Genomic DNA, 27,799 nt, shown 5'->3' on the forward strand with positions numbered 1-27,799 from the left:
TTGAACTGCCATCAGAAGAGTCATTGTATTGATGAAAATTAAATATTCATTTAATAACAACAGGGATATTCTTACGATTATATTAAGCAGGTTAATACAAAGAGTGGCCCCTAACACCACGCCACTGTTTTATTTAATTATATGACTTTAAAATATACGAGGTCTGTCAATAAAGTAACGGTCCTTTTTATTTTTTTCAAAAACTATATGGATTTCATTCATATGTTTTTACGTCAGACATGCTTGAACCCTCGTGCGCATGCGTCAGTTTTTCCACGCCTGTCGGTGACGTCATTCGCCTGTGAGCATGCCTTGGGAAGGAGTGGTCCCGCCCCCTCGTCGGATTTTCTTTGTCTGGAAATGGCGGAATGAAAAGGACTTTTTTTCCATCAGAATTTTTTCAGAAGCTGTTAGAGACTGGCACCTGGAAACCATTCGAAAAATTTATCTGGCTTTCGGTGAAAATTTTACGGGCTTCACAGAGAATAAGGTCTGTTACTACAGCGTTAAGGACCCCTTTAAGGATGTTCGGTGTGCCGCGCTCCGAGCTGCGACGACGCGGCACAAGCCACCGGACCATTTCTAAACGGATGGCTCTGTGGATACGAGACTGTCGTGTGCTCTTTCTCTGGTTATCGCAAGAGCTGGACATCAGCCATTTTCCGGCAGATTTCACTTTTAACAAGAGATTTTGTCATGGAAAGCCACGCGGAGGCTTCGCGCGTAAAGACTGATTCGCTTTGGAAGAGAGACAAAGGAACACCTCCGTTTCGGCGTGTCAGAGGACAAGTTTGGACATGTCTATCTCGGCTTTCAATGCTTACCAGTCCTATAAGTATCAGTAAATTATGGAGAGTTGGACATGTCCAAACTTGTCCTCTGACACGCCAAAACGGAGGTGTTCCTTTGTCTCGTTTCCAAAGCGAATCGGTCTTTACGCGCGAAGCCTCCGCATGGCTTTCCATGACAAAATCTCTTGTTAAAAGTGAAATCTGCCAGAAAATGGCTGATGTCCAGCTCTTGCGATAACCAGAGAAAGAGCACACGATGGTCTCGTATCCACAGAGCCATCCATTTAGAAATGGTCCGGCGGCTTGTGCCGCGTCGTCGCAGCACGGAGCGCGGCACGCCGAGCGTCCTTAAAGGGGTCCTTAACGCTGTAGTAACAGACCTTATTCTCTGTGAAGCCCGTAAAATTTTCACCGAAAGCCAGATTAATTTTTCGAATGGTTTCGAGGTGCCAGTCTCTAACAGCTTCTGAAAAAATTCTGATGGAAATAAAGTCCTTTTCATTCCGCCATTTCCAGACAATGAAAATCCGACGAGGGGGCGGGACCACTCCTTCCCAAGGCATGCTCACAGGCGAATGACGTCACCGACAGGCGTGGAAAAACTCACGCATGCGCACGAGGGTTCAAGCATGTCTGATGTAAAAACATATGAACGAAATCCATATAGTTTTTGAAAAAAATAAAAAGGGCCGTTATTTAATTGACAGACCTCGTACTAACGTTCAGGTCGACTGACTTAAAAGTATAAAACACAGCACAGTGACATCTTTTTTTATTATTATCAAATTTAAAGAAAAGGTTCAAGCTGGTACAGAATAACTCCCGCCTACAGCTGACTGTGACTCCTAACAATAGATTTAAAAAATAAAAACTTTTTAAAAAGTGAACATGTGTTCCTGAGTGTGACCAATGTTCCACAGCTGAGACTGTGAAATGAAAGCATTATTTTTACAGTGTCCCACTTTCAGTATCTATTGTTTATAAATGCTGACTTACCACTCTGTCTAAAAGAAGACAGTAAATTTTGCTATGAATAAATAATTAAATAAATAACCATGTATCAGTGAGTTTAACAGTTTGTCCAAATACCTTAACACTCAAGTCCTTAATGGACGTGAAGTGGCTAACGCTGGGCGACGCAGCAGATTCTCAAAAATCTCACATCAGAAAAGGCTCCCTCCAGCAGAGGGTGACGTTGTACTGGCAGAGCTCAACATTTGCCGTTGGACCACTGACTTAGCTGCAGGACGTACGTAGTTCAGCTTTGACTGTTGGAGGGTGGGTGCATTGATACTGCACTCCTCAGAGTAGTAGCACATCTTAGCAAAGCTGATTGTTGACTCAACATTTGAGTCGTCATGTGATGTAGCCTGTACAAACTCAATATCTGCGATTTCAACACTTGCTTCTGGTGCGTCGTCGAGACAGATTCTAAATATTCCTTCACATTTCTTCATACCCAAGGGATCCAGAGTAGATGGTGGATCCAGTCAAACCTCCAATGTTGGCCAGCGGAGGACATCAGAGGTGAACGAAGCAGTAATGGCCTACTAGCAAAGGTGGCGTAGTGGTAGCAGAGCTCATTTGTTGCTGGTATTTTAGCATGAATGCCAAAGATTTTAAATATATTGAATATTTTCTGAGACCACGACGAACATCAGTATCGCCCGAGAGATCAGCGTTCATCATTTTCTCTCCACTGGGTTAATCGTCAGGATAAGAATGCAACAGACTTAGTAGAAGTATTCGGATAGTGACATTTTCCGGATAGTGACACTAACTTTGCCTCTGGATGCTAAACTTTGCTACTGTACACCACCAAAACAGAGTTGAAATGAAATAAAGATGTACTCGTAGTGGAGACGTTTAGCTGTAATTCCAGAAACTGTGCATAGTGCAACATTAGTGTGTCGCATCACCAGTTATACAGACAAGGACTTTCAGACAAGAAAACAGCTTAAATCCTTCCCTGATGCATTTGTTTCCAATGAACACTTGAGGACACACTGCAGATATTATACAAACAGGATGTAGATTAATGTCGTGAATGAAGTGACATAAAAAGGTGCATAACTCGCCTCAAATGGCTGTAATTCCCAAATGGTTAATACAATGAATTCCAAGCTGAACATCCACACCACAAGTAAATCTTGACTGGTTCGTTTCAGCTCCACTGTGTTGGTGCAAAGCGGCAAAACTGACAATGTCCAAATACTTGTGGTCCTGAGTGCAAGTGCACGAGGAAAACCCCAACACGAAAGCTGAAAAGAAGAAGAATGACATGTCTTGCCGCACCTGGTTGAGGAAGAGGTCGTTGATGTAGTAGGTGAGGAAGGCTCGGAGTTGGCACTGTTTGGCCTGACCTGGTCCCATGTTCATCTCTATCTCCTGAATAAACCTGGACACAGAGACGGCAACACGCGCATTAGAACAGCTGGGACAGGCACGAAGGGTAAATGGAGACTAATTCAGTGGGAAAAAGGACGTGTTATCAGAGAGGCACTAAGCCACAAGTTTGTGACCAGGAACACAGACACCTTGTGTCCAACACCGACTGCCAGGGAACAATTTACTCTGGAAACTAATTGGTGAAAGTGCTGTATAACTCCCAGGCTGCCTGTGAGGAAGGTAGTTAACTCACAAGTGCACCAGTGGAGCTGCTCAGCTTCCTGTAGTGCAACTCTCAGCTGTGTTTAACACTAGAAACAAGCAATCTGGTGGCAATGAGAGAATGTGTGCAACAATGAAATAAAGATAAAATCCAGAGGCATGAACACAGAGCCGACAACACAGTATGAAGGAAAATACTGAACACTGCAAGTTGCCAACAGGTGAGCTAACTACCACAGCAACCAACGACAATGGTAATGTAGAACATCAGGTGTTTAGCAATAAAGATACTAAGAACAATAACAAAAATCAATATTTTATTTATATACCACTTCATGTTTTGAAAAAATGCAAAGTGTTTCCAAAAATAAAAGCACAAAACCATTAAAAACAAATTACAAGCAGGACGTCCAATTGTGACATTATGTCACAGACTGTATATGCGTATACAGGACAAACCCACTGTGACATCATTCATAGATTTTCTGAAGCACGGTTTTGAAACTCATTGGGGCTTCCCGAGGTCACCTCACTCTCTGAGTGAGTGCCGGTCAACCCATATAAAGGACAAAGGGGTGGAGTTTGGACAAACCTGGTGTGACCTGGGCAGAATCATTGAAGTATAAATACGCAACCCCATCACAATTACCAAAAAAAGCAAACCTAAGGTAAAGCTAACAGGCTAACTTTAGTTTTGGTGGTTGGGTGTGGGAGTTAAAATCTAGGACCGGCATATTACCGTGTTCATATAAGGCACTGAGGCCTGTTGGTGCCGGTGCTTACTTCCGGATTATGTAGTTTTACAACTCTTCCTGCGGGGGAGGGGGGCACCTGTCCATTGCAGCTTACTTCCCGAGTCTGAGTGGACTGAGTGAGACAAGGCCAATTTAGTGTCTCTTTACCGGGCGTTAAACATGGTTGGGATATTTTAACTTTAAGTGGCCATTCAAGGAACTGCATTGTTTGCCACTTCCATGTTTGCCTCATTTATCAGCACTGGAGGTTGTGTCTTATCTAAAACAAGCTGTCTGGGGTCTAAATTTTTGTTTTTAGGGACAGCTTATTCATATACTGTCATAAAACTGTGGGATTTTGAAGCTGTGGAACAAGAAATCAATCACAAAAATATATATCGGTAAAAGGTGATGACAAACTTATTTTACATTGTATGTAAAATAATTCTAAAATTGTTTTACATATAATGACACCTTTAATGATAGAAAATTAGCTCTGCGTTTCAGCCCTGCGTGCATGCTGTGAGTGAATTCCCTCTGCACACTGGTGTCTGGTTGGTCAGATAAGGTCAGACAGTAATGTATGAGTTCGGAGAGGCTCGTGCACACCTCGTTTATCAGAGGATCACCGGTCACCGGGCTTGTCTAACACGTACACCACGGGGCAGCCCATGCTAGAGTGAGCGCCTTCTCAAGCGTTCAGCACGTATAAATGCACAAATAAATCAAACTCTTCTCTCAAGAACTCTTTGAGCTGCGAGATCTATAATACATAGGACCTGACCTTACAACAGAGAGAGAGAGAGAGAGAGAGAGGGTGAAAAGAAAAGGAGAGGAAAAACAGTGCAGAAGGTGAAAAAAGAAGAGATGAAGCAGTAATGCAACAGAGATGACTGTAGGTGGTGATTCAGACAGACAAAACCGTTTGTAAAAAGCAGGAGGTGCACTGCGCTGCTGCTTGCACGCTGCAGCACTGCAGACACACACACACACACACACACACACACACACACACACACACACACACACACACACACACACACACACACACTCTATGCAGCAACTATAGATCAGAGCAGCTGGATGATTGATTCGCCAACGTTTACCTCCCATGTACCACATATAACAGCAACACACAAGTAGTCCAACGACGACACTCAAAAAGTCTGCACGCAAGCAGCTGAGGCAGGCGTGTTGGTGTGTGCAGCTACGTGACCGAGTGAGCGAGCAGCAGAGTGAGTGAGGAAACTAAACCTTCCTTAAATCCTTCATCGATTCTCACCTAGAAGTCGACCGCAACAGAAAGTTAAGTAGGAGAAACTCTTCTGTGGCATCATTAAAACACTCAATCAGGCAGCACAATGGGGGCTTAACACACAGCCGTGACATAAATATATAGAGAGGGCTCAATTTATAATAATACGCTAGAAAAGAAAAGTACGATTTCTGGTGACAACTTCATGTTGAAAAAGAAAAAAAAAATCCATCTTGAGACAAAAGTTGCAAATTTAACCGCGCGTTGTGTTGTTTCGAGAGCCATCTCACGCTGTCGTTGTTGTCATTGTTTCAATACAAGCATCAAGATGATGGATCTTCAAGTTGGTGCGTGCGCACAGATGGATTTTTGCAGGCAGGGGTGATAACGCTTGAGTAATGCAGCGGGGACGCGGCTGGAAAACAGCTTCGGCTCCGCAGACGTGCCATCTGGAGGCGAGCAGAGGGTACCCTTGCGGGGACAAGGAGCCCGACGGAGTTTAGCTGAGGTGACCCGGCTAAAAGGACTGCTGGGACCCGTGATGCTGAGAGAATCCCAAGACCGCCGCGTCACCCAAAGTACAAAATAACGACACAAGACTGAACCGGAATATCATCAATGTGTAATTTACACTTGAAGATTTCTGAACGGATGTGGGTTGAACATCTCTCCCAGCTCATTACCATCACCAGCACATCTTCTAAATGTCTGTCTTTGTGATGGTGTGACAAAGACAGAAACGGCTTCTGGTGAGAGTAAATGACCCGCCCACTGTGACGCACACCCACAATCAGGCACTGTCACTGATTCATGCTTGTTCTCGGGATGGTGTCATAGTCATCACAAGTGTGATAATGCACTAAGATATGGATTGGGCAACACTGTCAACAGCATCAGGAATTACTCCTGTTTTTTTTTTTTTTTAAATGGCACAAATGAAAAGTAAACAAATTTGGAATTCACGAATAATCAATTCAGCATATGGGCTCCATGTGACTCCAAACACCTGTTGAAGTCTTTTCTTGTAGATGTAACTTGCTATAGAGCGATTTTTTTTTTTTTGATGAATACATAAATTAACTGTTAAACTGTGATTCTGTTGTGTGAACAAGTGGACTTTTGCGCTGCAATTGAATAAACGTTAAAAGTCATGAATTAAAACAGAGCCATGGATTTGTTAAATATTTTAAACTGCACAAAAATAAAACAAAAACTTTGATTCTGGAAGTTCTTCAACCAGATTACTTTGAAGAAGCTGATTTGAAAAGGAAAATATTCCAGGTTCAACTTTTGATTAAATCAGATCATTCATTACTAACGGGTTCAAATAGTACAAAACCAGTTTTTATCTACCGTTACATTTTCACAAGTTACGTGATTAATGTTAAATGTCAAGTCCCACAGTGACACACTACACGTAATGATTTTGTGACAAATGCAACAGGAATACACCTTTTTCTTAACTCCACGCTGTTCAACCCCCCCCCCCCCCCCCACACACACACACACACACACACACACACACACACACACACACACACACACACACACACACACACACACACACACACACACACACACCTACCTTACTCATCCCAAAACTTGGGAAAAAAGTAATACCATAATAAAATAACTTCACTGACCAAAACGTGAAAAATATCATGGTATTCATTTTAAGTGACACCGCCCGCCCCCGTTTAAAACAGCTGTATCTTTCACTCCGAGTCAAACTATGGAATCCTGATGGGAATATTTCACCACTCGCTGTAGAATGACAGCTGGCCTCATTTGAGCTGCCAAGCCTACAACTGAGCCTGATGTTACATTGGTGTTAAGTGACATTTTCCTCAGTTATTTTCAGCTACAGCACACTAAGAGTTCCTGCTCCAGTACATTAGCAGAGAAGGAAGTTTGAAGCCAATCTAAGAAGACATTCACACCCAAATATTGCTTTAGAAATAGCAGCAATATCAATCAAGCCCTGTTATGATGCTTGCACAAATGTGCTGGTACAAATTTGTGGATATAAACGTGACTCATTCCACATCTGTACCAATCTACAAAATTTAATTTAACATTACAACCACCAGAAAATGTGCTTGTATTCCTAAACCACATGTATTATTAACAAACAAGAGCAATCAGAGATTTCTGACGTCCGCCAATCCAGATCCGGTGTCGCAGACCGGACGGTCCGCACCTAAAAATCGGTCCGCCTTTTGCATCTACGCATGCATCGTTTTGGACCACAGCAGGACGTCTGAGACGCAGTCTCTTCACCCAAAGCAATCAAATGGATTAATGGGATTATTAACCATCAGAAGATAAAGGTAAAACCTCTTAAATCATTCTAAAGTCAGTTTTAAGCAGAAACTAGGCCGTTATATGCGGAAATGAGGTGAAATTCTGTGACGCTTTGAAATGTCCGACGTGCAGTGAATGCATCAGCTAGCAGCTCGTTTAGCCGCAGTGCTCTGATCGCTTCCGCCCCCTTTTATGATGAAATAATGCTGAATTTATGTGGAAATGATTGTTGTACCAAAGCTTCAGACATCTGTCACCGAGACAGATGATGACTGGAGTGCAGTTTGAAACAGAAACAAGGCATTAATCTATGAACCGCGTCATCAGGGAGACCAATTTTTAGGGGGGGCCATTTGGTGTGTGACACTGGATCACCTTCAAACTTCAGTGGAGTCTTCCATGCCCTAATAGCTATCTGTGGTGCAAATTTGGTGAGAATCCATGAAGTAGTTTTGAAGTAATACTTCAAAGACTATATAAAAGGAAATCTTGATCCAGAATCCAGATCACCTCCCAAATTCAGTGGAATCTTCCATACGCTAATACTTATCTGTGGTGTAAATTTGGTGAGAATCTGTGAAGTAGTTTTGAAGTAATCCTTCAAAGCCAATATAAAGAAAAACCTTAATCCAGAATCCGATCTGAAAATTCAGTAGTAGTTCAAAGTTCAGAAGCAGTTTTGAAGTAATCCTTCAATGCCAATATATAGAGAAACTTTGATCCAGAAACTGGATCCGAATCTCGATCCAGATCACCTCCAAAATTCAGTGCAGTCTTCCGTGCCCTAACATCTATCTGTGGTGCAAATCTGATGAGAATCTGTGAAGTAGTTTTGACGTAATCCGTCAAAGTGTTTATAAAATGATATCGTAATCCAGAATCTGGATCTGGATCTGAATCACCTCCAAAATTTAATGGAGTCTCCCTTAGCCTAATATGTGTCCATTGTGAAAATTTGGTGAGAATAAGTGAATTTTGACGTAATCCTTCCAAGCCTATACAAAGTGAAACTTGATTTAGAATCCAGATCCGGATCCAAATCACCTGCAAAATTTAATGGAGTCCTCCATGGCCTAATATCTATCTGTGCTGGAAATCTTTGTCAAAATCTGTGCAGTAGTTTTGACATAACCTTGCTAACAGACAGACAAATAAACACAGATTTTATTACGACCTTGGCGGACGTAAAAAAAAAAGAAAGGAAAAGAAAAAGAAAAAACCTATGTATTAATCAAAGGATGTTTTTAATGCGTTCAAAGCCAAATGAAGGCAGTAATGGTGTCTGCCTCCGCTTATAAAGCTGCTATAATTGGCCCTGATGTAACGTTGTCAGTTTCATTGCCAGGTGATATAAACAGTCGGCCATATGGTAACTCTTTGCCGGGGAGCCGCTGTGGAAGCGGCATGAGACACAGCAGTAAGAGCACAGTGTGAGCTCGCCCTTCTGCGCAAATCCTTATATTATCTGCACAGATATAAGATTTCCGACTGGCATCAAAAATGCAGAGACAGTGCTGTTTGCTAATTGATTCACTGCACCAAAGACTGAAAACAGAACCAATAAATGTGTTAATGATGATCGTCTTGTTCAAAGACACTAAAACAGAACAAATTCTGTTAGCTTAGAATACATTCGCATCTATTTATTGCTCGTGGACAAGGCAAAAAAAAGAAAAGAAAAAAAAAGTCAAAATTTCAAACTTCTCAGTTTGCTTTTCATACAGCAACATTTCAAAGCAGATCAAAAGTTGTAAAGAAAAACTACCTGCGCCAACAAAAATGAAAGATTAACTATTTTTAATTTAGCAAAATTCTTCATATTAAATATATATTTTATAACCTAAGTTATACTGAAGACGATGCTGTCATTGAAGCCTCTGAATGATCACGTGCTTTGCAAGAAACAGGCGTTTGAAAAATTAGTTTACAAAGAAATGAAAGATTAACTACTTTTAATTTAGCAAAATTCTTCATATTAAATATATATTTTATAACCTAAGTTATACTGAAGACGATGCTGTCATTGAAGCCTCTGAATGATCACGTGCTTTGCAAGAAACAGGCATTTGAAAAATTAGTTTACAAAGAATAAATTACAGTAAAAAACTAAAATCACTGTACCCTCAAAACAGCAAAGGAAAAAAAAAACTGCTGCAACAGACACTTAATAATACTTAATAAAAATTTAGGACTGCATTGATGTCAGAGCAAATGTGGCCAACTTGCTGTAATTTTAGAACATACTGGCTGATCACCACAAAAAAAAAAAACAACAAAACAAACAAACAGCAAAATATTGATGGCCTGTAGTGCAGAGTAAACAGCTATTACTTTTTTTATAGCATTATCACAACTATAAGTTGTTCTAGTTGCTCATTTCCCATGAGCTGTTTGGCATATGGATTTCTTTATTTTCATTCAGTAATCTTCTTTAGCAAAGAAAACAACATGATTAAACATTAATTTATAGAGAGTAGAGGCAAAAATGTCACGGTAATGTCTCATGCTCTCAAAATGCATTTGTCCATAGTTCACAGCAGCTGAATTTTCACCTTGTGACTGCTCCCGTTTGTAGGGGTGGGGGGGACAACATCAGATCATCCATTTCCATCTTACCCTGCCCTCTGCATCTTCTCCCACCACACCAACCACCTGAATGTCCTTCTCCCTTACCAAATCTGTAAAACTCCTCCTCTTTGGCCTCGCTCTTCTCCTCCTGCCTGGTGGCTCCATCCTCAGCATCCTTCTCTATACGAGGTCTGTTAGAAAAGTATCGGACCTTTTTATTTTTTGCAAAAACCATATGGATTTGAATCACGTGTGATTGCATCAGCCAAGCTTGAACCTTCGTGCGCATGCGTGAGTTTTTTCACGCCTGTCGGTTGTGTCATTCGCCTGTGAGCAGGCTTTGTGTGAGCAGTGGTCCACCCCTCTCGTCGGATTTTTATTGCGAATAAATGTCTGAACAATTTGGAGCTTTGCTGCATCAAATTTTTCCAGAAACTGTGAGAGACCTCCAGGTGGACACCATTCGGAAAATTTAGATGGCTTTCAGCCACGATTTTATGGGGATTACACAGATTAAGGAGTGCTCCAGCCGGTTTAAAGACCGCCCACAGCGTCTGACAGCGCGGCGCGCTCCGAGCGGCGATCGACAGGCTGACACCCCGCTGAAACAACAAGATCATTTCCAATGTGAAGGCTTTGTTGATCCGGGACGTCGTCTGACTTTCACAAAAAAGGCAGGAGACGTGGACATCAGCATTTTTTCAGCACATTCTACTGTTACAGGAGTTTTTTTCATGGAAAGAGAAGCGGAGGATTGCACCACCGTGCCGCTCATGGCGTGGGACAAAACCACCTCCGTGTTGGTCTCACAGGACGGCTTTCAGGTGGATTTCAGGCGGCTTAAGGTTGCTTTTCAGTAGTGTGAGTATCCGAGAAATTGTGCATGAGCTGGACATGCCCCAACATGTCCTGTGAGGCTTCATCACTGCTTGCACCACCACTGCTCACAGGCAAATGACGCAACCGACAGGCGTGAAAAAACTCACGCATGCGCACGAAGGTTCAAGCTTGGCTGATGCAATCACACCTGATTCAAATCCATATGGTTTTTGCAAAAAATAAAAAGGTCTGATACTTTTTGGGCAGACCTCCTATATACACCCATCCATATACATCAACAGCTCTGACACCTACAGTCCAATTCGTGTCTTTGTTATTGAATTATCATCTTACCAGTGATCAGGTATTGGAGTGATTAGGTGTTGTGATTTAACCACCCAAATGTGTGTGTGTGTGTGTGTGTGTATATATATATATATATATATATATATATATATATATATATATATATATACACACGACGGCTGTCCGTAAAGTATAGGTCCTTTTTATTTTTTTCAAAAACTATATGGATTTCATTCATATGTTTTTACGTCAGACATGCTTGAACCCTCGTGCGCATGCGTGAGTTTTTCCACGCCTGTCGGTGACGTCATTCGCCTGTGAGCACTCCTTGTGGGAGGAGTCGTCCAGCCCCTCGTCGGAATTCCTTTGTCTGAGAAGTTGCTGAGAGACTGGTGCTTTGTTTGATCAAAATTTTTTCTAAACCTGTGAGACACATCGAAGTGGACATGGTTCGAAAAATTAAGCTGGTTTTCAGTGAAAATTTTTAACAGCTGATGAGAGATTTTGAGGTGATTCTGTCGCTTTAAGGACTTTTCACGGAGCGAGACGTTGCGCAGCGCTCTCAGGCAGCGTCATCAGCCTGTTTCAAGCTTAAAACCTCCACATTTCAGGCTCTGTTGATCCAGGACGTCGTGAGAGAACAGAGAAGTTTCAGAAGAAGTCAGTTTCAGCATTTTATCCGGATATTCCATTGTTAAAGGAGATTTTTTTAATGAAAGACGTGCGGGCGGATTGCAGCGTCGGCTCGCAGCCGCCGCGACGCTCCGTCACAGGAAAAACACCTCTGCTGAAAGCCTTAAGGACAAGTTGGAACATCTCCAGCTGATAAACAATTTCTCATATACTCACTCCACTGAAAGCCATCAAAAGCCAACTGGATTTTAACAAATGGTTATCAACACGGAGGTGTTTTTCCTGTGCCGCTGCGCCGCGTCGGCTGCGTCCCGACGCGCGGACCCGTCCGCACGTCTTTCATTAAAAAAAATCTCCTTTAACAGTGGAATATCCGGATAAAATGCTGAAACCGACTTCTTCTGAAACGTCTCTGTTCTCTCACGACGTCCTGGATCAATAGAGCCTGAAATGTGGAGGTTTTAAGCTTGAAACAGGCTGATGACGCCGCCTGAGAGCGCTGCGCGACGTCTCGCACCGTGAAAAGTCCTTAAAGCAACAGAATCACCTCAAAATCTCTCATCAGCTGTTAAAATTTTCACTGAAAACCAGCTTAATTTTTCGAACCATGTCCACTTCGATGTGTGTCACAGGTTTAGAAAAAATTTTGATCAAACAAAGCGCCAGTCTCTCAGCAACTTCTCAGACAAAGGAATTCCGACGAGGGGCTGGACGACTCCTCCCACAAGGAGTGCACACAGGCGAATGACGTCACCGACAGGCGTGGAAAAACTCACGCATGCGCACGAGGGTTCAAGCATGTCTGACGTAAAAACATATGAATGAAATCCATATAGTTTTTGGAAAAATTAAAAAGGACCTATACTTTACGGACAGCCCTCGTATATATATATATATATATATTTCATAACAACGAATCCTGTGGCTTCCAAGTGCCAGTCCTCTCAATGTAACTCAAGGTTTTAGGAATCCGAGTGCAGGCAAAACAGACACACTATGCAACCTGAACGTAGCGGATTAGATGCGCCTGTTGTGTGGGCCGCTGAAGAGGAGGTACTGCTGGCCCACCACCACCAGAGGGCGCCCTGCCTGGAGTGCGGGCTCCAGGCACCAGAGGGCGCTGCCGCCGACGAAGGCTGTCAGGGTGACAGCTGTCACCCATTACTGGACACAGCTGACTGCACTCAGGACGGAGTATATCAGCAGGACAGCGTCTCCACCTCAGTGCCGAGATATCGCCTTGAGCCTAAGGTAATCTTCTCTGCAGCTTATTTAAGTATAATACTATAATACTTGTTAAACCTTTCAGGACAGCTGACTACCGAAAGCCGAGTGATCGGATAAGTACTCACCTTCCTGCTTATTGTGACAAGAGGTGGAGGCGGCTTGCCCCTCTCATCTACTGGGTGCGGTCGCATCCCAACCTGTGTGTTTGTGTTCTTTCCCGCCAGCAGTACCGGATCCGACGAGCGAAGGCAGTGGCCACCTGGGAATTCGGGACTTGGCGGTTCCAGTACTTCTGGGGTTCGGTGGCAGAGGAAATCTGGGTGGTTCCGGTTCGACTAGGACGGACGTCTCCTACCTTCGGGCCTGCCCACAGGACACCAGCAGATTTCGGCTTACACCTCCAAATTGTGAATTATTGTATCAGTTGTGCTACTTTCACAACAGTAAAACTTGTTATTCACCTTTCTCCATTGTCCGTTCATTGCGCCCCCTGTTGTGGGTCCGTGTACCTACACTTTCACAACAGCGCCTTCACATCCATCAACTCAGACAGGCGCCAATAATCCACACCGTGTCTTTGGACACATACAACAAAAGATGCATTCAAAGACATTTGCCATTCAAATCCAAAGAGAGTGTGCAATAGCACTCAGGAATGCCACGACGTCCTCGCCATGGAACCAACATGGCTGTTCCAGCCACACTCCAAACCCAGTGCCTTATCAGCTGATGATTGCATGAGACAGCATGTAATTATGTATCATTAGGAACCAGATGTCAGAGCCGAGGGTGGAGCTGGGTAATCGTAGATGTCACGCCCTGTGTGTAGGTACTTCCAGAAACAACCTTCCAGAGTAGAATAATGTATTTATACCAACAGGGATTTGGCTAATGAGTGAGCCCACTGCGCTAATCGCTCTGTGATTACCAGGAGAAACCCGAGGTTTGGTTTGTTTTGAAGATGACTACAATAAATTACGACAGACAGGGACAACAACGCTTTAGAGCTGCCGCTCTTATTTCATTTCCCACTGGAAACTACAACTGAAGTAACAAATGCAGCTTGAAATGGAAAGGGCTGGGATCCCATCATCCATCTCTATCCACAGCCGCGGCGTAATGATGCCGAAAGAGAAACGGGATAAAGACAAAGATTTGAGAAACACAGCAGAACAAGAGTGTGTGCTAAGATTGATTAGAGACTCAGCATTTTTAAATCTCCCAGAATTCCCCCCAGGCACGAACCCATCAGCAACGATGAATTCTGATTTGGCTGCCCAGAGGAGGAAGGCTTCTTCTGTAAAGACCTGTCACACGCCAAGGACAGGACATGCCGAACTGCTGCTAACTGACAGCGACAGACAGCCAGTGTCGGTGTGTGCGTGTCACAATCGCTGATGGTGACAAAATACACACACAACGACATGCCGCTGGATCAATACTCCACTTCTGTGGCACTCATGAGCATGCACGATGCGGACGCGCAGTCGTGAGCGGGACTTTGCAGTCATTTTACCAACACTTGACAGTAATGAATGAATCGGTACGGATTAGGGATGCTGATTTTTTTATGACATCGCCCACGTTTGCTTTCATTCCAGATGATGAGACCGTAAATAACAGAATGGCAGTTTTTAACCGTTACCCGGCTCTCCAACACAAACACAATTAAACACCCCTAAATATAACAAGCTCATAAAATTTAAAACCACAAAGCTCCACTCAAACCGCCACAAAAATATGAAAAAGGAAAGCTTTTCTTTAAAAGTCTTGTCATCCAAATGATGAATTACTTAAAAGCACATTCAGTGCAGTTTTCAAAAATATTCAGGAGCATCAGTAATCAGTGCCACCGCCACTAGATGGCACTGTGTCAGCTCTCTGTGCCAGCTCAGGCTGCAGGGAACCAGCTGACTGAAGAATCTTTATTCACAAATGGTTTGGATGAAGAATTGAGATTTCATCTGCTGTGGACCTCCTATTTGTGTGCGACTGCAAGTATGTATGTAAGTGTGAGCGTGAGTGAGAGGAAGATAAAAGACATCGCGATGCAGAGATGAAGCGATATACTGTTAATGTGACAATACAGCCAGTGATTAATTGTGTGTGTGAGCATTTTCATTAAGTGCCTGGTGAAATGCATATGGTCTACCCACGCGGCGCCCACGCCTCCCTGCTGTTTATACCCCGTTTTGGCCCCCCGGTGCACAATCACACATTCTGAAGTGCTTTCAGCGTGTTTGCATGTGTTCTCATGTGTGTGTGTGTGCAGGAACGAAAGAAAAAAAAGACATAAACTTAAGTATGGAAATAATGTGTTAGTGTGGCCGCATGCTGACAGCAGCAGGTACAAACAGGCTTCGGAACCCCCGACTTTTCCTGCAAATCACAAAGCTAAGAAGATACATGAGAGGTCCAATCCTCTTCTAATCCCACAGAGGGAAACAGCGCTCTGTGGACCACATCAGGCGTGACGAACGTCATCACAGACCATCATCCATTTTTTTTTTTTTTTAATCCGTCTGGTATTTTTTTCTTACATTACAGCAAGACTGCTCAAAGGAATTCAAACCAAAGCTCCCCACTTTGATACAGAGTGGGAGTTGTTTGGCGGAGTCATACGTCATGGAGTCTGTGGGACTTTCAGAACTGTCTGCTGGAGACAACGGGGACTCTTGATGGGCTCAGGATCTCTGCTGCTTCATTGTTGGATGGGTTGGTGACTATGACTTAGCATGTTGGACATTTCTCACATTTTACTTGACTGATTTTTGTCATTGGTGGTATGGCCAAAGCAGATGGTCACCCCTCTGAGTATGATCTGCTTGATGTTTCTTCCTGCAATCTAAAAACGCTCAAGGAGAGTTTTTCCTGACCACTCTGGGGTAGTTTGGGGCGACCTGCATTGTGATCCAGCGCAATACAAATAAACTAAATGGGGGGGTTGATCTTAGATGTGACTTCAAACAGACCAAATTTCTGTTGGAGGCAAGTCCACCTGTGCACAGTTTACCTTGTGATCAGCAACCAGTAAAACCTGGTTTAAAGGGAATATTAGCAAGCTCCACCTAAAACTGCAATATGGAAGCTTCAGAAGGCAACTGGACTCCAGTGACTGGGCCAGCACAGCTCTGCCAACTTTGTTGTTCCACTGAAGAAAGTACCATAGGATGTATGTGGCCAAATACGTCATTTCCACATTATACCACATTACCCAAGAGCCTTTCCACTGCAACATCTGTGCAGCCTTTGTACTGTCAACACTGTGGATACAGAAGAGCTTTTATTTATTTATTTATTTATTTTTTTGTACTTTTTTTTTGTTGTTTCTCATAAGGTCAGATATTGACAAAATGTTCGGTTATGTTTCTGAATAACTCCCTAGTGGCTGCCAACATATCATCCAGCTAAGATTCACTGTTAAAGCTGTACAGCCTTTCAAATATTATAAAATTTAGTTTTGACTGAAACATATAAGCATTATAATGTTGGTTTATGTTTGAAAGGTGTTGAAAAATTACAGCTCATTTTAATGAAGAGGACATATTTATCCATAATAAATATTATATTTTCCTTTTAACACTGCCTGCAGGAGGATGTGTGTGTGCGAATGCGAGGTTTTGAAATTACCGTGAGTTACTTTTGACCACAAGTGATGCACGTACACAGGCATGCATGCTAACATCTGTAAGATGTTCTGTTAAATCACTTCAGATGTATTATGTTTTTTTTTCCAAGCAAGCAGCCACCTGACATCACTGTGCCTCTCTACTCTGATTGGCTGTCACTGTGTGCTTCCCAGCATCCCTCGCGCAAGTTGGGGGAAGCCCCCATGTCATCCATGACGTTGCTATCATAGACTGTATGGGTTGCTACCAAACTTAGTTCAAGGCCGTCTGTTAGTTTGAATTTTTTCCTTTCAGGGGATCTATTTGTTAATTTTTTTCCCAGACAACAGAAGTTTTATATTAAATTAGATTAGAACTTTATTGATCCCTTGACAAGACTCCCTCAGGGAAACAGAGGTTCCAGCAGCATTGTATAGCAGCACAGAGGGTAAGAAGCACACACGCACGCACGCACACACACACACACACACACACAGGGAATGTCATATTGTGAATCTACTATTCAAAGGCTAATAAAATAAAATTATAACAGCGTCAAAGAAAATTCTTTTTACTTTCATCTTAAAAAGCCCAAACTTTATGTTTAACAACAATAATTTTGGCAGAGCACTGAATGACCAGCATACCTGGAAAAGCTGTTTAGAATGCACAGAGAGAGGGGGACAAAAAAAAACGAAACAAAAGAAAAAAAAAAAAACTCTTTTGCAACAGAGAATCACGGCCTCAGATTTGGGGGTTCTGATCCTCATCCCACCTGCTTCACATTCATCAGTTGCTGGATGAGGATCAGCACACACGAGGGAATAGCTGAAATTTACCATCTACACAGAAAAACATGCAGCACTGCTGTGTTATGATTACTAAACATGGCGCAAGCTGACAATTCTGGGAAAGGACATCAGGCTAACTGGAGGTACCGCAGCAACTCCAGTCAATGCAGAGAAAGAGAAAAAGTAACTGGTCCACAAACAGAAATGTCAGTGGTAAAGTTAAACACAGCTCTCTGGATTTGGAATATTTCTCATAAAATGTCGTCCAACTTATACAGGCTAGCTAGCTATTGGGTTTGCCATTTGCTAATTCCTACGGTGCTCTTCCCTGATCTTTGGCCAGTGCTGGTTATGAAAAATCCCTGTTCGGATTATCATCTCCTTGTTTTCGTGAGCAGCCAGTTATTAATCAATTATCCCATTTACGCTTGTACTTAAGGTAACAAGTAAACAACGGTGTGACGGGACTACAGTGATGGTCAACCAGAAAGGATCATGGAAAATCTGTGACATTACTGAAGATAACTTATTCTAATTCCAGAAAAATGCACAAACTGCATTTTGGGTGTTGCTATCAGGCATGTAATTAAATGATGTTTCCACATACAAAATCAAAACTATTTGTTTGATCGATTTGCAAATTTTACACATTACGGCTCAGCAGAATCTCCAAGAAAAGCCGGACCAAAGTCTTGATCCTCAGCTAGAATATTTCAAAAGACACTCCAGCGATGAAGCCACTCTTAAGTAGAAACTGAAAGGTAATACTGTACCTTTATTAAACAAAATGTTTGTGTTACTTCTGACAATTGGTAGCCAGCCTATGCAAAGACACTGGGAGCACTGCGCGGAGTGAAAAAGTGTTCATCAGGGGTGTGTTGTGGCTCCTACACGTTCTTCTCTACAAGGGTCAAGACAGAAGTCAGACAACCAGAGCAAGAATTTTAGCTGATGAAGCTTCTGCGATTTGAAGCGAAACATCCTCGCGTCAAGCAACTCAGTCCAGTCGAAGATTCAAGCTTCTCTACTATGGAAACCACCTGGACAACTGAGAGCCTTCACAGAAACAGGCTCCTACACTGTTCAATGCTGGCATGGACTGGGTGTTGGGTCGAGTTGTGGAAAAGAGTGATGTGGGCACTTTTGTTGGCGAGGAAAAGTTTACCAACCTTGACGACACAGATGATGTGATCTTTGTGGAATCAATGGACACTGTGATTGCAGCACTTGAGAAGCTGAGTGAGGAATCAGAGTGTCTTGGTTTGAGATGATCAAGACTAAGATTCAAGCTTTGAACAACTTCCTGGAATCAGCCATCAGACATGTATCTATAACTTGTAGAACCATTCATTTGTCTCTGCAGTGACATACGTGTCTCTGGGTCCTCAGCCTTGTGGAGTCATGAGGTCACTGGACAGAGGTGTTTGGTGATGCCGATATCTTTGCCTGTCTTGCTGTATCGTTATGAGACTTGGACGCTAACCAGTGACCCATGGGGATGAGTCAATGTCTTTGGTACTAGGTCTCTTTGGAGGATCCTCTGGCACCTCTGGAATTACTCTGTATCAAACGAGTGGTTCGTAAGAGAGACAAGGACGAGGGGCATCACTTGCATTGTGAGGGAGCGTCAACTTTGACATTTTGTCCATGTGGCCCGACTTTCTGTGCCTGATCCAGCACCCAGGTGCCTGAAAACCCCAGTCGCTGGAGAAGACCAAGGGGATGTCCATGTTTCAGCAGTGTGTGGCATACAATTTCAATTTGATTTATTTATAGCGCCAGATCACAACAAAGGTGCCCCAACGCGCTTTGCACAAGTAAGTTCGAACCTTACTAACCCCCAGAAAAGCACACAGGCAACAGTGGTAAGAAAAAACTCCCTCTGATGATCTGAGGAAGAAACCTCAAGCAAACTAGACAGATGGTTATTTTAGAGATGTGGGAAGTGACCAGTTGTCTGCCTTGGTGGTTGCCATCTGAGACGGAAGGCAGCTTCGTTGTGTTGACATTGTGTTACTTCACAACTTTATGCCACATTCAACATTTTGTTACTAACTGCAATGGCAAACCTCAGTTTGGAATAAAAACTCTGTCTCCATTCCCACATTAACTCCATCAGGATCCGGTGGACAGAAAGACATTCTCACAGATATAATCCTAACTGAACTACTGTACTGACCCTAACGGGACGAGATGGAGAACCTCTCGGGTGATTACTGATTATGGTTTGCTTGTTATTAGCATATTATTAATTAAAATTTGTCACCCTGAACACATTCTCTGTCCAACAATAAAAGGGGAACAATTAACATACTTGTGGTGCATAACAGCTAACATTAACACCAAGTAAGACAATAATAGTTGCACTCTCAAAGTCGCCACATGCTTTAAAACTGTGTAAAACACACGCCAAAATAAGACAACCTAAAACTAGGCCAAGGGAGAGATATTAGCATGGCGCACTCTTGCCGCTATATGTATAGTTGTGTCAAGATGTTCACTCTCTGCGTGCGCTAACACAGTTGGGTCTACTGCACCTATTTCTGTCGGTGTGCATGTATGTGTGCTGGCCCATCACAGTGTGGTGCAGACCAATTAAAATGGAGGAGATTGATGACCGAGGGCTGTGAAGAGCAGCAGCAGCAGTCGCGGCAGCAGACAGTTGCTTCCTGCAGACAACAGGAAATGAGATGGCCTTGTTTAGCTGACGCTGCCAGCAGCAACACCATGGAGCCTCAAAGACAAATCACCACCTCGCTGCTGCGCCCAGCCTACTCCTCCATCTTCCTACACCGGCCGCCCCACCCTCCATCTCTTTATCTCTCTAATTCTACCCGACACACACTCTCTTGGCAGCTTATTCTCTCAGTAATGCAGCAAAGGTATATTTAAGCTCTATGAGGAAAAATTGTCACAGTAGACGGACAACTATGAGTTGTTCCTGAAGTTCATATGACTGATATGTTCATTACCATCCTGGTGATTCCTGGTGGAATGTCAACCATTGATAGGCTCCATAACTTTTGAGACATTCGGGGCATAAACTAAACAGACAAATGTAAGTTCGATTTTAGTGGATTCGGGCAGGAATAATGGACAAGTTTGGTAATGATGTTACGTGACCGTCCTTAGCAATTCAGTTCAATTTCCATTTAATCAGCGTATAAAGCGCCAAATCACAACAAAAGCCATCTCACACAGAACAGTTCAACATAAAAATAAAGCCAAATAAATAAAAATTCAAATACATAATTAAAAAACAGGAGTAAAAGAATAAAATATAAAAAAAACTATTCATAAGAAAGCGAATAAAAATAGGTTTTAAGTCTTGACTTAAAAATGTCCATGGACTCCGACTGCCTCACCATCACAGGAAGACCGTTCCACAGAGCGGGTGCACGATAACAAAAAGCTCTTTGACCCGCTGACTTCTTCTTCACCCTGGGAACACATAGTCCTGCATCCTGCGACCACAAAGCCCGGGCCAGCACGTAGGGTTTCAACAGACTGGACGTATAAGACGGGGCCAGTCCATGAACAACTTTATAAGTCAATAACAAAACCTTAAAATGTGCTCTCACAGAGACAGGGAGCCAGTGTAAAGATGCCAAAATGGGTGTGATATGTTTGTGTCAAAAGTCTGACAGCAGTGTTCTGAACCAGCTGAAGACCCCCTAATGCTGGACTGCGGTAACCCTGAAAATAGGACTTAATAGCAATGACTACTTCTGGTTCCAAAAAACAAAAACAAAAAAAAAAAAACACCAACACAATGGTGGTAAGTAATCTTGATGAACTTCTCAAAAGAAGCAAAATTCATTGAAATGCACGTCACAATTTCATATACAGGTATAAAGTCCAATCCAGTGTAAAAGACAAAGCCTACAATGTTCAAGTACGCTCTGGGACTGTCATCAATATTGATCAATCATAAACAATAATTTCTTTACGTTTTATCAGCGCCTGCAGGGGGCCACACGCGTGTGTATACATGAGCTTTTGACAAGAGCAGAAGTTAGCTTGGACTTAACGGAAGTTATCATGCATGATGACATCCGCGAAATGTCTTGTAAATCACTCCAGATGTGTTATCAGGCTACAAAAACAGCATTTTCAGTTTAAGAAGTGTTTATTTCTCTGTAGCTTTTACATAATATATGACAAAGAGGTTACATTTACACACAAACGAAAGGGAGTTTGCAGCTAGCTAGACCAGCTTTTGACGTCACCACGCTAACGTCCGCGAAAAATTTTCTAAATCACTTCAGAGGTGTTATCAGGTTCCAATGACAGTATTTTATATTTTAGAAGTGTTCACTTCTCGCTAGCTTTTACATAATACATGACAAAGAGATTACATTTACACACAAACGAAACGGAATTTACTATGACACTTTAAACTCTTGACTGTCACCCCTGCTCCTCCTAAAAAAAAAAAAAAAAAGAAACAGAATGAAAGAGAATGTGATATTTTAACCTCTTAAAATAGGTCAAGATTAGCCATGTTTGAACTTGTCCCAGGTCTGTGTCCCAAGAATGTTTCCTGTGAATTTGAAGAGTCTGGCAGTAATCGGACTGAAGTTACGCTGAGCACAGACAGACGGACAAACGGGCACAAAGTCTCCGCAATATCTGATGGCCATATTTGATGGCCTTGGGTAAAAATGATATTGATGTTCACATGCTGCCACACTGTACAATGTAACTGTGGCAAAAATGAACAAGGAAAGTGTTCGTATTATGATAGGAAAGAACAATATTACAAAGAACATTCAGAATGTCGCCAAAGTACAGTGAATACATAGCGAATATTACAATATATCGACACAATAGTATTCCTGTGTAACCCTTTGTCAGTTAATACAGAATGTTAACATAGTATGTTAGAAAAGTAGGCCAAGTTGTGACCTTTATTAATTAATTTGTGTGAATGTTAGCCAGTGCAATTAAAGCCTCCATTGTACTCAGTGGTACTTTTAAATACCACCACACCACCTCTGTCTACACTGCTGCTTTTGCAGCTCTTTGACCATCGTCACATTTGAAGTTGTCAAAACACTGTTTACACCATCTGAATTGCGCGCATAGATTTATTTACATAAAAGGAGCAAAAATAAACCTTAATTAAATTAAGCCACAGTAAACTGGTCTCTATTATTCCAGTGAATTATTATTTATTGCTTCTATTAGAATTATGACATTCACAGATGTGTGCAATGGATCTACTTGGAAAAACCAAAGCAGAAACCTCCTGAACTGCTGATACCTGGTCTCAAACTTACAAACTTTGCCTGGTATGTTGGCAAAGGCAAAGTATTCACTGGAGTAGAGATACAAAACTGTCCACTTCATATTAATTGCCAGTCGAGCTACTAGCAAATTTTCATTCTGATAGTCAGCCAAAGCATGAATTTCAAATAATATGTGATTAGTATGAACAGAAAGGTAAATAACTGTTCATTTTTATGCATTATTATACTGCTCGCTGTGCTACACCGCTATCGGATATTACCCAGCTCTTCATGACAGGAAAGGTGGCTTAAATGATTATTTTTAACAGGATTCAGTCCCACTTACTTGTTGATTAGTGAATGGGGTAGTCTGGTTTTACACCCAAGACATCAAGAGCATCCTCGCCAAAAAAATGCTGACCGAACACAAGCGCACATATCAGCAGTACTTCGTTGCAGCTTAAGTTATTTATGTAAAGTGGTTGGTTAGGTTGACCAGGTTACTCTCAGGGATAGGTTGACTATTCATCGAATCACCAAGAATTTGCTGGACATTACAGTGGGGGCAGGATTTCCCACTGAATATTGGTATTCATCAAGAATATCTTCTGGATGCTGCACTGTTTAACACTTCCACTGGCTGGGTGTTAGGCTGGACCACTGGCTTGCTTTGTTGACAAGGAAATGTTTACTGACCAGTACTTCACAGAGAATACTGGCAGAATTAATAAGCGACAAATCAGAGTGTCTGGGCTTGCCAATAACCGGGATCAAGAATAAAATCCAGGATTTCAACATATTTTAAGGCTTTGTTCAGACCGCCAGTTCAATCCTTGAGACTTGACTTGGGACTTGCCGATTCATGACTTGAGAGTGACTTGATGGTGACTTTGCCCCAACTCTGCCACTACATATAGCAAGTGATCAGATCCGATTTTGTGTGTCCATGTGACAATCCACATTTACATAACTTTTATCCACATTAGTTACTACAGCAATGCAGTTGCATGCACGGAAAAAGTCACATGACTGCTGCACTCTGCAGTTCACCCGGTCCGCCAACGGAGTCATGATGGATTTGGATTATAATCTTGTCTAATGGTGAGTTTCTAAGTATTTTCTTTTATATATATTTTGATATGCCAACTATCGGTATATGTTGATATGAGTGGGTTTGCAGGGTGGTGGCCAAATGGTTAGGGCGCTTGGTTTCAGTGGAGAAGGTTCCCAGTTCAAACCCCTAATGTGGAGTTGCATCAGGAAGGGCATCCAGCATAAAATTCAATATTCAAATCCACTTCAGATCTGCTGTGGCGACCCCCTGTGAAAAACAAGGGAGCAACCGAAGGGTTTTACTGTTGATATGGGCGGTTGCCATTTCACCGGAAACAGTTCTGCAGTGTGGCACAGGAACATGTCGCACTAGCATAAACTGTGAGACTTGACATGGGTTGGATGCTGTGTCATACTGTTTAGTCCCTGAATGAGAGTGGGATGGACTCTGAGAAGAAACTATTTAATACTGCAGGTTCCACCCAGTTGGTATAAAATCACTGGAGAAACCATTCCTGGAATGGAACTGGAAAAAAGATGCAGGAACTAAACCGTTCCCTTGATGCTTGGCCTGAATCAGCTGAATGTTTGTTGGGCCCACTGACCATGTGCCTTGAGAACAAAGAAAAATGCATCATCCTGCTGAAAGTTTGGAACAAAAAAACCATAAAAGCTTTAACTCCAATCCTCATAAGAAGCAGGAGGAAAGAGGGGCAGGTGTTCACCATGAAGACTTTAGGTTTGGGGCTGAACCTGACGTCTGGACTGTGTTTGAGTTATTGTCTATAAAGTCTGACAAACTACCTCACGTATCTCCATTTTTCTTGTCCAAGCCAGGAACAAACACTCCTGGAATAAATAAATATTATCATCTGTGAAGGTTAAAAAAAAGTGTGAAAACAACCTGCAGTGATAATAAGGAAAAAAAACTTTAACTATTTTAGAATAAGACCAAAAGGAAACTGTCACAAGTCTTTAATAAGCATTTTCACTGCGAGTGTGAAAATCAATAACTTCATCAAGTCGGCCGTGTTAGGTACTTAGAATTTACAGCTAATGGGTTTGGCATTTCTCTCCAGATGTCGCTTCTTTTATTCCAAGCAGAAAGTAAGATACATCAGGTCAAACAATGAAGACGGAGCCTTTGAGCCTAATTAACGGTGCTGCCTGCACTATAATTCACACAGAACCAGGAGGAAGAGATACAGTGTGAGAGTGCTCATAAAATAACATCTTCAGCATTCAAATCTTTAATAAAAAGGTAATTAAAGCACACAAGGCCACTTCATTTGGTCTCACGGCATTGGTGACTCGACTCACAAAACACAGATGCTAGATACACCCACGCATGCACTCTTTCATCGTTTATTTGGGGATGAAACAGACTGAGTAAATAAAAGCAGGAATGACTCAGCAAAAACACAAGTGGTGACTAACCCTGGGAGAGCTAAGGGCAAATGCACTTTTCATTCCTCTCGAAACTATCAAGAAAACCACTTAACCCCCATCCACAGAGGAATGGCAGCAAAGACGGACAAGAGGCATCTATTTTGGCCCAGAAGCAAGAGCAGATACAAAGTGGGCCAGAAGAAAGCAGGAAACCTGAGGTCAAACACACTGCTGTGAGGAATGGACCAACTTTTGATATCTTCTCTACTGGAGATACAACACACGATAGCCACAGGTGAATAACAGTGTGTGCGTGCGTCCGTGTAGTCAAAAGTTTGAACACACTTCTTATTCAAACTAATTTTATTGTTGACCAAATGCAGATCTCAATCACTCCAAATGAATAAACCTCCAACCTGAATGTGTAACAATGAAAGTGAGTTCTGGCTTCCTCAGGGGATTATACAGCATTTTTTTTTAAACTGCAGGAAGACACCTCAAGCAGACCAGTCTCGTAGGGGTGACCATCTGCTTTGGCCATACTACTGTTAGATATATTTGTGTGTTCAATTATGGTTTTCTTCATTTGTTTTCTGTACTTGTTTTGGCATTAAGGTAGTTACTTTACTTCGGATTAAACCTTTAGTTTTCACTCATATTCTCACTTTCCTTTGTTCTCTCTTGGTATGTGCATGTTGAACCGGATTTAACCAGTCTTTTATCATTTAGGACAAAGAGAGTTAGGTTACAATTATAAATCATATGTGTCCCATTATTGCACGGGCCTCGGGCAGGGGGATGGACCTCCCTCAAATGCCCATGGGGGCCAATAAGAGAAGGATTTTACGAAATAAAGTCCGCTTCTGTCACGCATATGTAATCCTGTATAAAAACTGCTTGTATTCGTTGTTCTTGGTTCTGTAAGAGCGGATCTTGTCTGTTAGAGAGGTTCTTGCAGGGCCCAGGCCTGATTATTTTTGCTGTGACTTTGATTAAATTTACAAGTGCGGAATAGTTTGAGTTTGTACTTTGTAAGGGGCAGTATTACAGAAAGAACTGGGGGAAGAAATAACACCACCAACAACAAAGGTCAAATAAACAAAGTACTGCGATGAATTATCAAACATGCAAAGACAAATATGAGAGAACAAGGTACCCAGGTAATTGTCCGCTCATGTAGTCACAATGAACACGACTCAACCAGGTGGTAAATGTAATGAACCAGTGTCCATACTGGTGAGCAAACAGTCTATATTCATGTGCGAAAATTATTAGGCAACTATTAGTGAAGAGAATTATTATGCAACTACATGAAAAACTAAAATTTTCCCATCTTACTTGATTATGAAGGTGATGATCTAGTGGTTAAGCAGTGGGCTCAAGATCAGAGGATCCTTGGTTCAAACCACCTGCCTGGCCACTAACGGCCCTTGGGCAAGGTCCATAATCCCCAAATTGCTCCCAGTGTGTAGTGACTGCCTTGCATGGCAGCTCCCTGATATCAGTGTGTGAGTGAACGGTTGAATGAGAGTCATTACTGTAAAGCACTTTGAGTTTCTGTTATGAATGGAAAAGTGCTACATCAATGCAGTCTGACTTATTGGACTTATTATAAATTAAGACTTATTATAAATTATAATACATTTACATGTGGTGATGACATGTTTTGACTAAGAAAAACAGAACTGTGGCCTGAAGATGTCACAGATTTGTATGCACGGGTATCAATGTAGCATATTGTACCTTAATGCTATGGATGCCATTGCGACATAGACCCACTTGATTTGGGTTGTTAATCAGGACATATTTTTTGGGTTGAGTGGCGCACATGGCGCTTATGATGGGATGGGTGGATACAGGTGTTAAGAAGACCTGACCCACGTGTCACACAGTCACCCTTCATTTCAATGACTGCCATGAACCTTCCATCCAGTTTCTTGATCTGTTGACATTCAAGTTTTCATGCAGCGGCAACCACAACCTCCAAAACGCTGTTCAAACACATGTAGCTTTTTTCCCCCTCACTGGAAATCTCACATTTAAGAAGGACCCACAAGTTGTCAACAGGTTTTAAGCTTATGTGGAACAGAGCCATGACATTACTCTGTCATCTTTGAGTCTAACGTTCCAAATTAAAAGGGTGAACTAGCGCGTTGTCCATGGGGGCTCTAGATTGGGTAGTATTTCTAAAATAGGTAGAACTAAATTGTAAAGTTATTTACAATTTAGTAAAGCTTGGTCCCAGCCGCCATATACGACGGCGTCGGCCCCAAAGGGTTAATGGCGAACGGAAGTAATTCCCAGAACCGTTCCGGACGACCAGTGAATCTGAATGTTTCAACCTCTTAGCTGTAAACAAAAGTTTTTCATGCTAGAAATGAGGTCTACACAACGTGGGCTTAATAAAAAGCGTGACCGACACGATGAAGCACATCTGACACATTACCACATAAACAGAGTTGAACTGAAACGGGAGAAAT

The 27,799-nt window shown here is 42.3% G+C and overlaps 1 protein-coding gene and 1 long non-coding RNA gene across 2 annotated transcripts in view; both read right to left on the minus strand.

The window, feature by feature from the left end:
- exoc4 (exocyst complex component 4) overlaps positions 1-27,799 on the minus strand; it is a 318,954-nt gene that overhangs the window by 136,511 nt on the left and 154,644 nt on the right. Inside the window, 1 exon segment of the mRNA XM_034163907.1 lies at positions 3,087-3,189. Within this exon segment, the coding sequence (XP_034019798.1) occupies positions 3,087-3,189 (103 nt within the window).
- On the minus strand, positions 19,399-25,852 carry LOC117504431. Its single transcript, XR_004558800.1, has 2 exons — positions 25,816-25,852; positions 19,399-19,549 (listed from the first exon to the last, which is right to left on the minus strand). It is a non-coding gene; the product is annotated as an uncharacterized LOC117504431 (long non-coding RNA).

The sequence above is a fragment of the Thalassophryne amazonica genome, chromosome 22 (genome assembly GCF_902500255.1).
Source record: "Thalassophryne amazonica chromosome 22, fThaAma1.1, whole genome shotgun sequence".
Taxonomy (NCBI): Eukaryota; Metazoa; Chordata; class Actinopteri; order Batrachoidiformes; family Batrachoididae; genus Thalassophryne; species Thalassophryne amazonica.